The sequence below is a fragment of the Podarcis pityusensis genome (genome assembly GCF_964106645.2).
Source record: "Podarcis pityusensis genome assembly, chromosome: 6".
Lineage (NCBI taxonomy): Eukaryota > Metazoa > Chordata > Lepidosauria > Squamata > Lacertidae > Podarcis > Podarcis pityusensis.
Window position 1 is genome coordinate 38,396,089 of NC_138030.1, and position 13,137 is coordinate 38,409,225.

Here is a 13,137-nt window from a genome sequence, read left to right on the forward strand (position 1 = left end):
ATTGAAACTGTTTTTTTTGCTATGTGCTTGCTTTTCATTACATCTGGTCTCAATAGAAAGAGAAAAACTAAATCCTCTTGCTCTACTTACAATGATAGCCAACATGGAGGCCTCCAGAGGTTGGACTACAACTTCCATCTTCCCCAGCCAGCATGACCAATAGTTATGAATGATGTGAGCATAAGTTCAGTAACATATGGAGAGCACCACATTGGCTACTCCTAGGTTACAGTAACAAAATGCTTCTAACAGTAGTTTGAAGAAGGAGTCTATAGAAGGGCATAAAGTTCTGGTGTGGGGCTCCAGAGTCTTTCAGCATTTATTCATAAATGTGCCATATGTCCAGAGTGGCTAATGTAGTGCTTTCCAGATGTTTGGGACTATAGTTGCTATTGGTCACATCTGGATGGCACTATACTGGCTACCCCTGTCATACTGATTTTATACTAAAACATTATACCTGGTGGAATTCATATGTAGTACTAGTTCCCATGTGTTTGTCTCACTGCACACAATGCAAAACATTTAATCAAAATGGCTAGAAGATAGACACACATCTACCTTCTTAAAGAACTGTTGTATGAAAACTGTCTCCCTAGCAGAAGGGGCAAACTGGCAACTCTCAGGAAGAATGTGTGTATATGTGTGTGTTTAAAAAAATAAAAATCATATTGTTGCAAGGGGTGTGTGTCTGAAGATCATCTTCCTCGTCTTCCTTGAAAACTAGTAGCAGAGCAGTCTGTAGCTCTGAAAATGTAGAAGTGTCTTGCAACAGCTGAGAACAGGCACCATCAAGGTTCACTGTGCCACATTCACCTGTGGGGATTGAAATGTACCAAATAATTCAAATAAGCCAAGTAAAAGAAAAGAAAAGTGCATGGTTACCTTACACCCCAATTTCCTAGAAAAATTCTTTTTTCTTCCTCTATTCCTTCAAAAGAAACTGGGCAATGAGCATGAAAACAGACCCCATTCCCCTCCAGATAAATTTGTTTTACTTTCCTCTTCCAGACAAGGCCATGAACCATGAATGCCACCTTTTGTTCTGGGCCTCCTGCCCCATCCTCATCATGTGCCTTGTTATTTACCCTGAATAGCACTGCAGGCAGAACTACAGCATCCGTGGTGCTTCTTTAGTAGCACTCCTTCTTCTTCTCACTTTCTCAAAGCTGTTTCTTAGTGTGCTCAATGACCTCTTAGCCTCTCGTGATGAAGAAAATGGAAAGATGGAGGGACGATTAGCCTTTTCTCTCCATTTTTCTTCATTTTGATAGGAGCTCAAGAGTTTCAGCCCGCTCTGGGGGCCTTCTCAGATGAAATGGCTTTGGTGATGAGCCAGGTGTCCAACACATGCCAGCTGCAGTGCTCATAACTCAGCTTGTGACACGTAATGGCTTCTGTTCAAAGAGGAGCGTTGGGGGGAGGAGAGAGCCTGGGAGATTCAGGCATGATAACAGGCCTTAACTCTAGTGTCTCCAGTGTGAGGGAGAGGAATTCAAGCTTCAAGCCCCTTCACCTCTCTGGGAAGGAGATTAATTAGCCACAGGTTTTGTTTTTAACTAAAGCATAGATGTCACGCTGCTCTTGCCTTCCTCTGGCATTCTGTTCTTTAAGTCTGAGTGGCTGCATTTTCTAATGTTTAGAAAAAAAGAGAAAAGGGCCACAAGCAAACACAGAGTATTAGCTATTCACTCTCCATAACTGAGGCTCCGTTTCCAACTGCTTAGCATACAAAATCCATGTCTCCTTCAGTTTTAGACTTTAACCAAGAGAATCTTTTTGTTTGATTGGTTCTTGTTTTGTTTAAAGATTGTATCCTCAGAGGTTTCCATTGCTGGCATCCGTCTGTCTCAGGAGACAGTGGAGGAGTGCGCCTTTGGGGGTGAGGTCAAGCTGTTGGACAGTTGCAGCTCTTGGTGTGGCTGTAGAAATTGATGAAGGAGAGACATGTTTTGTCGCAGCTGAGGCAGATGAAGGTGTTCAGTTGTGCTGCTGCAGATGCAACATGTTGTTTCTTCTCTTTGTGCTCCTCCCAGTGGTCATTTATCCTCCGGTCACTGCTATGGATACATGACTGGACTATCATCTGTTAACTGACTTTTTGGAAAATTTTAAAATGGGAACTTTATCTAAAAAAAATAATATCTGCTTTCAGCTGAAGGTGCTAAGGCCTATCTGGTGCTGATGGGAGTTGTAGTTTAACAACATCTGGAGGGCACAGTGTTGGCTAGTACTGCTCTTTGCTCACCATCACCTGAGCCTCTTTCAGACATTTATCATGACATTGATATTCATGGGCAAGATAGTGTTTTTAACTGTGTATGAAAAATTAGCAAAAAATAGCAAGTGTTCTTTAGCCCACTCTCAGCCCCAGGCAACAAAGCCCAAATAAATTAGAATATGGGGTTTTTCTAAAACAGGGCTGGGCAGTTTCTCTATTCAGGTGGCTCTTTTTTCCATAGAATGGTCCAGCGACACACACAGGCCAGTCTACTAATGATCAGACTCTATAGTAAAATCAGCACCCTGTAGCAGTAAAAGCTTCATGATTATGAAGCACAAGCATTCAGGCATGCCTAGGACATTATATATAGAAGGTAAATGCAGCTATAACACGAACTGTTGAATATCTCTTATCTCTCATTTTGAAAACAATTTTGGTTATAATCACAACCTTGATTAAAATCTGTTAGGGTCAATGGGAGCCAAATAAAATTGCTTTATTGACCAGATAGCCCACAAGCCCCTTTACTGGCCAACCCTGCTCTTTATTCAACAGATTATTCTGGTTTCAGCTGATTTTCACTTCCTGATATTCCAGACTTGGATTCCCCGTAGCTGAGGCATCTGTGCCTTGACTGATAATGCTTTTTCTAGCTATTGGGAAGACTGACGCAGGATGCGACCGATGGGTTTAAATTGTGAGTGAATTGGAGAAAGTGAACGTTACGTGGGCTTTCAGAACCAGTGATGGAGTCCGTTAATTAATACGGAGGTGGTGCATTAAACTAAAAAAAAACAAACTATTTTCCTCCCACAGTAGACCAGTGAAAGGCATTTCAATAGGACTAGGCCTCCTACACACAGACATTCAAATTATGTAAATGTAGGTGTATGGTCAGTGTATGCAAAATGTTTTTCAATATCTTATTGCTGTGTGGCTGGGAATGGCTGGAACTGGCCAAATACAAGGCTATATGGCCAAATTTTGAGAATCTTGCTTATCTGCTTACCCTGTACTTTTCATATCAGGTGTTCCCGAAGGGACAAGTGTGAGAGGGCAGATGAACCATATCGATTTGCAGCCAGCATCAAGCAATGCATGAGCATCATTGTGCAACCTAGCAGCATCCCGGTTTCTGAGCACAGCCTTCCGGTAGGTAGCCATGGTGGGTGGGTGGTTGCTTGTTTAAAGAGCATTTCCTTTCTTTATTCTCTGAAGTACTGCTAGAGTATTATTAATTAATTAACTATTAAATTTCCATACTGCTCTTCACCTGAAGTTCACAGGGTGGTTTAGAATATAAAACCTCAAAAATACATACATACATACATACAACAACAACAACAACAACAACAACTCTCAAAATACAGTATCATTATATGCAGCATGATTGTCATCAAAGAAAATGGCACAAGAATGATTTTGCTTCATACTTCCTAGAGCAGCCTTTGCCAACCTAGTCCATCCCCACCAGGTGTTTTAGATTAGAACTCCCATCAACCTCCAGCCACCACACATTGGCAAAGGCTGCATAGTAGCCAAAAAGAAGAAGTCCTTTTGCAATCTCCACCCTCAAAGCAGTGGGGTGAGCAGTGCAAAGCTCTAATATCTTTTCAAATTAGAATTGTGAGAAGATGGACGCTGTAAGGTTACTTACTCTGTATGGCAAAAAAGAAAAAGAAACCCTACATCAGCTATGACATTGATTTTAAAATCATGCTTAGTATTGCCAGTTACAGAGTTATAAAGGCTACTCCATATCCCTCTCAGAGGGTGGAAGCTGCAGTTCGAATCATTCTCTGTTCATGTTCAGCTGCTGGTGCTATAGCTCTGAAGCAGCCGCATGCAACTCAGTGATAATTGTCTTTTTACAGGCCACTGTGAGTTTGGCTTCTGGAGTGTTCCCACTGGTGGATAAAGAACCAATCCTTGCTGAATTCTGTGTGTAGCATTGGCATCTGTTCTATAACCTTGCTGTGTGTCACCAGTGGTTGGCCAACAAAAATGTGCTTGTTGTATACTGGGACCTGAGCGGTTAATGGGAATAGGCCCTAAGCAGATATGATTGGCTGATCAATCACTCATTTTGAATGGAAAATATAACCTCATTATATTGTCAAATGGCAAGTGCACAAAAGTTCCCCTGGTTGAAACCTGAGGTGCTTGCGATTTTATTAAAAGATTTGAACTGTTAGGCTGTGAGAAAATAGTCAATTCCACCTCTACCTGCTGGTATTATGACTCTTCAGGTCTGTGGAGCAACTAGATGCTAACTAGTGATTTTGGAAACAGTTGAAGAGCAGCCTGCATCTTTGCTTCTCATCTCTTTGAGAAAGAAAGAGAATAAATGTCCCACTTTCCCTTTCCCTTCTCTCTTATGCAATGACAGGTGGTGATCTCTTTCCCTTTCTGCTTTTTTGTTTTGTTTTGTTTTGTTGTAGCTCAGCTTGCTGGTGAGAGACGCACCTGACCTGTCGACTGGTATCACTTGCGTATTTGGAAACCTCACTGAAGTTGAAGGCCAAGTTTTGGGCAACCAAATTGTATGCATTTCACCAGCATCAAAAGATGTTCCTGCCATACCTGTGGACCAAGGTGAGCTGGCTTATGATTTGAGGTACAATATAGGCGGGCAACCCATCATACACACTGCAGGAATTTGTGGCACAAAAGGACAGGAGCTGGACGGCTGGTAGGCTTGACTAGATTTAGATTTAGGCCTGCACTCCTGCCTTCCCCTGCAGTGATGTGTGGATAAAGTTATTTTTCCCAAGAGCAGGCAAGAAAGGGATATCATCCACAAACCTGGCTTCCCAGTAGTGTAATTCTACCCAAATTTATGTACCACACAAATTTAAAAGTCAGTCTCCAAGCCATCTGCTTTCCGGGCTCCGCATCATTAGGGGTCTCAGTCTTTTGTTATCTGAGGCGGGCCAGAAAGGAGGTAGTGTGGGTGTTATTCACACTCTGAAGTATGACTCAGTCACCATGAGTGGGTGGAGAAGTCTTCTAATTTTTGGGCTGTTGCTTTGCTAATGCCATGGCTGTCAAACTCTCTCTGACATACACAGTTACCAAACAGCTCATTGTTTCAAACTTGTTTTCTCATTGGCTGATTTCCAAATATCCATACTTTCTTCTTATCTGTTTTATATGCAGAAAACACTTAATGAATATGCACATAAATCCAGGCAGCCCTGAAAGTTCTGAACAGGGCTCAGCACAAACTCCTGTTGCAGTTCAACTAGCATATTCATTTTTCTGGTGATTTCATCTCCTCCCCCTTTAATGCTGACTTTGGAGCCATCAGAGGAATACATTTCCATAAAGTATTGGAAGCATTATGCACACCTTTGTTCATATCCTTCTAATAAGTACCTGGAACGTATGTGAAATAATCAGGAAAGCACGACCTGTCAGTCTTAGGCACGGTATTTGTGTTATCCCAATGTTGTGGGAGTTTCAGCATCAATGGCACTTCTTACAGCATTGGGATAACATGAGAAGCCCCTGGACCATGCAGCAGTGCAACCTGTCTTGTCAGCATTATCCTTGGGAAACTGAGTTATCATGTAGAAAAGGTGCAGCCTGGTATTCTTCTGCATGGCCCTCTGCTTTTCACATAGCCCTAGTGGATAGGAAGGCTGCCTTATACCAAGTCAGATCATTGGTCCATCTAGTTCAGTATTGTCCCCACTGACTATCGGTGGCACTCCAGGGTTTCAGACAAAAACACACACATCCCCAGACCTTTCTGGAAATGCCAGGGACCCACTGCATGCAACACAGATGCTCTACGAATTAGCCACAGCCCTTCCCCATGTGAGTATCAGGCCTTGAGAGATGGTGACAGGACACAAGAGAAGAAGTGGTTTCTTAGGTATGCACAGTTCAGTCGTTTTAAGGTTTTATTGTTCAGAAGAGTGCCATTTATCAGTATCTGGAAGGCATTAGGGATCCAGTGGTAAAGCACCAGTGGGATGTGACCCAGTATCCTTTTAGAGCAGGAGGCAGGTCACTGCACACTGTCACAGCTGAAGATAAAAGCCTTCTGTTTGGCTTTGAAGCTCTGAATTATGTTTGCCACATCCAAGTTAGAAAGAAAAAGTTGCAAGGATCTCACTGGAGTTGTGGGGAAGCAAACTTGCTTGCAACTCAAGTCCAGGAAGATGGAGGAAAGATGCCCCAAAGATACTGAATGATATATGAGGAATCTGAAATATTATATCATTATGTTTCAATTATCTACTCTTTCTTTCTCCAGATTGGTTTGGGATAGAGCTGCTTCTGAAATCCAGAGAGACAGGCAAGATGTTTGTCAGCACAGAGTTCAAGTTCTACAACTGCAGTGCCCACCAGCTGTAAGACACCCTTTCTTCTTCCTTATCTATCAGAACCTGAAGGCTTTAGCAATAATGCTAGATCTGTACTATAAAGGTTTCTCAGCACAGGAAAAGTCTCTGTCTGTGCAGACCTATATCTCTATCTATTCAGAAACAAGCCCCACTGGGTTCTGTGGAGCTTACTCCTAGGTAGGTGAGTATAAGATTGCAGCCTGTGTCAAACATTAGACTTGAAGACCAAGATAAGATGGATAAAGGTGCCCTGACAACAATATTCACCACCATCTACACTAGGCAGAACAATTATTTCTCGAGTGTGTCAGGAAAACTATTTATTTATTTTTAGTTGTACCCATATATTATAAGCACAACTTGATTATCTTGTCACTAATGGAAGTATAGAAATGATTAGATACTAATGACAGGCCAATATAACATTCTCATAGCATGAAGGTGTAAATCATTATAAGCTGCCTCAAGCATTTTTGTGAGGGAGGCGGTTCTGTAAACAGACAAAATAAATAAAACCAATAAATCAAATTTTGTGGTATTCTGCTTGTGCAACTATTGATACGTCTCACGTTAAGCCCTTATATACTAGCTGTTGGTTTTGAAGATCCTGAACCCAAGTCCTGCTTTCCTTAATTACTGTAACCCACAAGCTTGATGTTAACCCATCTCTCCCCAAAAGAGGTGAGCAGTTCATCAGAATGATTGCTCACCAGTGATATTCGAGCAAGCTAGGCTTGTCATTCAGGCATCCAAAGTGATTCCATAAACTTAGCATAACTAAGAGTTGGGAAAGTGGTCAAGCTGGCAGGGAAGCAGGAATTCTATGAAACAATAGCTGTCCTAAACTGGGAGAGAGGTGGGAGTCATGAGGGGGGAAATCCAAACTGAAATTCCAGACTGCTCCAGCGGAAGGCAAAGAGGCCAACAGCAGGTAGAGAAAGAGCCAATGGCAAGCAGAGTTTTGCCCCCATTCTCCTAGGGCACCACTGAGACTAAGGAAAAGGAAGCTGACAGCCAGTGGTTGTAAGTGAGAAGGCAGGCAGGTAAGGGATGGCTGACAACACAGTGAGGTTAGTGAGGCAGAGCCCCATTTGCCCTAATGGAGCTGCTGGCACTGGAAACAGGCATGTTCATGTTTGACAATGGGAATAGCCAACCCTTCATCTTAGAACTGATATGCTAAGTGAAGAAAGCTGCATTTCGATCCTGGAAATGGGAGCTGAAAAGCAGGCGCCACACAGATCCCTGCCAATCTGAGAAAGGGGGAGAGAAATGGGTCAAATAAATGAGTAATTAAATATGCTCATACTGCTTAATATTCCTACCCCACTCAGATTTGCATTTGTATGATTAGAATAAGCTTCCTTAGCTATTAAGGTCATTACAGAGGAATCAAAAGGCAATTACAATTGAGAATATAAGATGGAAGAAGATGGTTAATGTGTGTTTTAGCACAGTAAGGGGTGGGGTGGAGGGAGCTGCCCACACTCTCTAGCTTGGCATTGAAGTATCTTCTGTTTGTGAGGTGGTGAAATTCCTCATAACTCATATTAGCTTTTTAGATTAAATTAGTTTTCTCAGTGGTAACAGAGAGACTAATAGATCATGCTGACATTAAAAATATCTGCCTGTCCATACTGGCCTAAAAGAAACAACCTCTGATTGTCTGTTCCATTGCCATTGCTTGCTATGGGAAAACAGAACCAAAGGATTCAGTGCCATGAAATGGGGAAATTAGCATGAGGAATTGAACTCTTACACCACACAGATGCTGTTGGCCTCTGAAAATATAAACTTCTCCCTTTTCTCCCACGTTGTTTATTATTAGAAATAGAAGAAATGGCTCTTCTGTGTGCTAGAAGCAGAAATGCTCATGATTCAAATGCTGTTTAGAAGTTTGTCCCTTTGGGAGCAGCTGCTCTCAAAATATCCCAAGGCAAAAATTGGATAAAAACACCATCTCAGTGACAGGCAAAGAAAAATTGCATGCATTGCAGAGGCTAACCAAAGCCCTGGGCAGATTCTGAAGCAATCATAGCTGTCTTTGCTTGAGCTCTAGCTGACCCACTAGATGGCATTAAACTATTGCTCGTGCTGTCACATACCAGTTATAGACAGAAACTTTCCAGGTACAGTGGTGCCTCGCAAGACGAAATTAATTCGTTCCGCAAGTCTCTTCGTCTTGCGAGTTTTTCGTCTTGCGATGCACGGTTTCCCATAGGAATGCATTGAAAATCAATTAATGCGTTCCTAGGGAAACCGCCTTCAGACCAGGTCCGGGGACAGTCTGCCCCCGGACCTCTTCTGAAGGCTGGGGGGGGGCAAGGGCTTTTCTTCCCACCCCCAGCATTTTAAAAAACCCCGGGACAGCGGAGGACTTCTCCGCTGTCCGGGCGATCTTAAAATGCTGGCGGGCGGCATTTTAAAATCGCCCCGGACAGCGGAGGACTTCTCCGCTGTCCGGGGCGATTTAAAAGCCCCTGGGAAGGCAGGCAGGGGGGACAAAGACTTTTGCCCCCCGCCAGCCTTCAGAAGAGGTCCTGGACCTCTTCTGAAGGCGGGCGGGGGGCGAAAGTCTTTGCTCCCCCCTGCCTTCAAAAGCCGTCTGGGACAGGCAGGCAGGGGGGAGCAAAGACTTTCGCCCCGCCCGCCTTCAGAAGGTCTTCCCTCCCCCCGGCCCGGCTTCGGAGCACCGTTCCTAAGCCAGGCGGCGGCGGCAGGTCTTCCCTCCCCCCGGCCCGGCTTCGGAGCACCGTTCCGAAGCCGGGCGGCGGCGGCAGGTCTTCCCTCCCCCCCGCCCGGCTTCGGAGCACCGTTCAGAAGCCGGGCGGCGGGGGGAGGTCTTCCCTCCCCACCGCCCGGCTTCGGAGCACCGTTGCGAAGCCGGGCGGCGGCGGCAGGTCTTCCCTCCCCCCGCCCGGCTTCGGAGCACCGTTCCGAAGCCGGGCGGCGGCGGCAGGTCTTCCCTCCCCCCCGCCCGGCTTCGGAGCACCGTTCAGAAGCCGGGCGGCGGGGGGAGGTCTTCCCTCCCCACCGCCCGGCTTCGGAGCACCGTTGCGAAGCCAGGCGGCGGCGGCAGGTCTTCCCTCCCCCCGCCCGGCTTCGGAGCACTGTTCGGAAGCCGGGCGGCGGGGGCAGGTCCCCCCCCCCGCCCGGCTTCGGAGGAGCCTTCCGAAGCCCGGCGGCGGCGGGAGGAGGTGTCCCCGCCCAGCCGCCAGGCTTCGGAGGAGGTCCGAGGACAGTGGGGAAGACGCGCTGCGCTTCCCCGCTGTCCCTGAGATTTCCCTATGGGCTGTCGTCTTGCGAAGCAAGCCCATAGGGAAATTCGTTTTGCGAAGCGCCTCCAAAACGGAAAACCCTTTCGTCTAGCGGGTTTTCCGTCTTGCGAGGCGTTCGTCTTGCGGGGCACCACTGTAAGTGGCTTGCCAGCACAATGCCCATCTGGAGCTACATGAACCTGTAACTCTCAAGACAGAAGGCAAATTTATACCAATCTGCCACCAGCAGAGACCTGGGACAGAATTATTTTTCCCCCTGTGTGAATACTTAATTGTATTCCAAACCATTTGGCCACATTGTAAACTTTCAGCTCTGATACTACAACCGTAGAGAAAAACCCTCAGTACACAAACAGTGAAATTGACCACTCTTAATTTTGAGTTATGCAAACCTAAGCTCTGCAAAGTTAAGGGAAGGGAAGATAGTCATTGTGGGCCAAAAATAATTTGACTCAAATTATTTTGGCATGGTTTTCCTTCTTCTACGTGCAGCAGTAGCTTTCACATGAAGGCTAGCCTTGAAATTGCAATTTACCTTACATGGATCAGTCATGGATCAGAGGTTGAACACTCTAGGATGCCTTAGGCAAGTCGCTATTCCCTCTGACTCAGTCCTGCACTGCAGTATGGAGCTAATAATACTAACCTACCTTACTGGGTTGTTGTAATGTTTACTGAGATTATGTATGTGAAGCACTTTGAACACTTAGAAAGTGCAATATAAATGCTAAGTACAGTGGTACCTTGGTTTACGAACTTAATCCGTTACGGAAGTCCATTCTTAAACCGAAACTGTTCTTAAACCGAGGCTTGCTTTCCGTAATGAGGCCTCCCACCGCCGGTGCCCTTCCACTGTTCGGATTCGGTTCTTAGACTGAGGTAAAGTTTGCAAACTGGGACACTGCTTCCGGTTTTGCGGAGTTCGTAAACCGAATCGTTTGTAAACAGGACTGTTCTTAAACTGAGCTACCACTGTATTACTATTGCGTCCTATCATTGGCGTAGGCCTGTCAGCATAGGCCTGCAGTGCAGAAACATTAATTTTTCTTAATTCTTAAGTTTTATTTAGATAATTTCACATTATTCTGCAATCCCACTGCCCATCTGTTGATTTTAAATTTTGACACTTGCTAGAAGCAAGGAAGAAAGACATTTGGCAGTCAAGGCTGACATTAAAAATGAAAAAGGCACAAAACTGGCAATATCATGGACACAAGAATGTAATAAATATTCACCTAGTAAATCATATTTAAGGGTTAATTATGTTAACCAAATGTGTAAATGTTTAATGAGCTTTCTGTCATCCATAAATTTTGTTGATATGTCAATAGTATCATTAACTGGCTCTTCGGTAATAATTATACATTTGTCAATAATAAACACACTTGCCCAGACTGAAACCTAGAGGTCCTTTATTCCTTTCTTGGCAGGTGCCTGTCTTGTGTGAACAGTGCTTTTCGTTGCCACTGGTGTAAATATCGAAACCTCTGCACTCATGATCCCACAACGTGTTCGTTTCAAGAGGGGAGGATCAATGTCTCTGAGGTATGAATACTGGATTTAAAGACTAGGCAGCACCTTTGAGTGCAGTTCTTAGATGTTATCTTCATGATGGTGCCTGACTCTTTTCCCCCCTCCTTCCATCCCCACCCCTGAAATAAAGTCTCAAGATTTCCCAAGGTGAAAAGTAAAGGTGAGTAGTTTGGTTGATGAGCTCATTTCAGCACCAGGAGTAGGCGGGCTAAAAGTAAATGGAAGGTGCGGGACTACTCAGGTGCATAGCATGACTCAAGTCAAAGATGGATGTATATTTATAAGCAGAAGGCTTGTGAAAAATTCTCTCTATTGGAAGCATGGTAAATAGCACCTATTTGATTGATGCAAAAGATAATGATCCCTATCATCTTCTATTCTAGCAAAAATTGGGTTCTGTAACTTTAGGCGGCAATGTACCATCTGCTTATTCAAGCATAAATCTCAGAGAAATAAATGGGGTTTATCCATTCATAGCTGGCAGGATTCCACCACTTTACATGAATTGTCACAACCATGCAGTGCATATATGTTTACAATGTGTACTTCTGACATGATAGCTCAGTCACAGAACTGGCAATAACAGGCTTTACAGAGTAATTGGTGCAGAGTAGTTTAGAGAGAAGGTAAAACTGTTGTATGCTTCATCTTCTGTGAGCGATGGAGAGAAATTTTAGATACATTGTTTCTTATCAATGTTTTTACTTGAATTGTGATTGATGTTAACCCAAATGTACTAACCTATCTGTAAATATAAACATACTTGTGAATACAGTTGTACCTTGGAAGTCGAGCAGAATCCGTTCCGGAAGTCCATTCGACTTCCAAAACATTTGGAAACCAAAGCGCGGCTTCTGATTTGCTTCAGAAAGCTCCTGCAGCCAATTGGAAGCCACAGAAGCCCCATCAGATGTTAGGGTTCCAAAGAACGTTCACAAACCGGAACACTCACTTCTGGGTTTGCGGCGTTTGGGAGCCAAAATGTCTTGAGTACCAAGGCATTCGGGACCCAGGGTACGACTGTAGTGGTGTGGATTCATGTTATGGATATCTGCTGTTTGTCTCTAGGCTGAAACTATGTAATCGTAAACATGAACACCCTGAAGCACAGGTTTGAAGGTCTGCTCCCACATTTATAGGGAAGGGCCATAGCTGAGTGGCTGAGCCTCTGCTTTGCATGCAGAAGGTCCCTGGTTCCATCTCTGGCATTTCCAGGTAGGACTGGGTCCTTGAAGAGCCCCTGCTAGTCAATATCAATGGCCTGACCCCATATAAGGCAGCATCCTTTGCCCCTAAGAAGGGGCTGAGTAAAGGGCAAGAGAAAAAGTGCAGCCAGGTGGCTATCCTTGCTGCAGGGAATAGCATACCCAGGCACACCAGCTCAACCAAATATGTCCTCCTCTAAGAGGAAGCTCCCCTCTCATCTGTTTGCTAGCAATATGGTGGGAACATACTCTATCTATCATCTGTCTATCTGTACCAGCTTTTTGCCTAACAGGCTTCCGAGGCTGCTGAGAAAGAGTGAAAATTAAAGCATGATAAATATAAGATTCTTTTTAAAGGCAGTTATGACTTATGATTGCTAACAGTTTTAAGAGCTACCATGCTTAACCTTTGGGTCTCTGTGCAGCTGCCCCACGTGGCAGGCTACTGAACTTCACATTGCAGCATCTGCCTAAGGTAGTTTAGTATACTCTGCCCCAAGACTGATCCCTCCAAAGCTGACTAGTGGAACCTCCTGGACAGG

The 13,137-nt window shown here is 44.6% G+C and overlaps 1 protein-coding gene across 2 annotated transcripts in view; it reads left to right on the forward strand.

The window, feature by feature from the left end:
• The window catches only part of PLXNA2 (plexin A2), a 403,964-nt gene that overhangs the window by 237,983 nt on the left and 152,844 nt on the right, over positions 1–13,137 (forward strand). For both annotated transcript variants that reach the window (XM_081009779.1, XM_081009778.1), the window contains exons 6-9: positions 3,253–3,376; positions 4,666–4,819; positions 6,489–6,585; positions 11,288–11,402. In XM_081009779.1, coding sequence (XP_080865905.1) covers positions 3,253–3,376; positions 4,666–4,819; positions 6,489–6,585; positions 11,288–11,402 — 490 coding nt within the window. The remainder of the gene's footprint in view (positions 1–3,252; positions 3,377–4,665; positions 4,820–6,488; positions 6,586–11,287; positions 11,403–13,137) is intronic.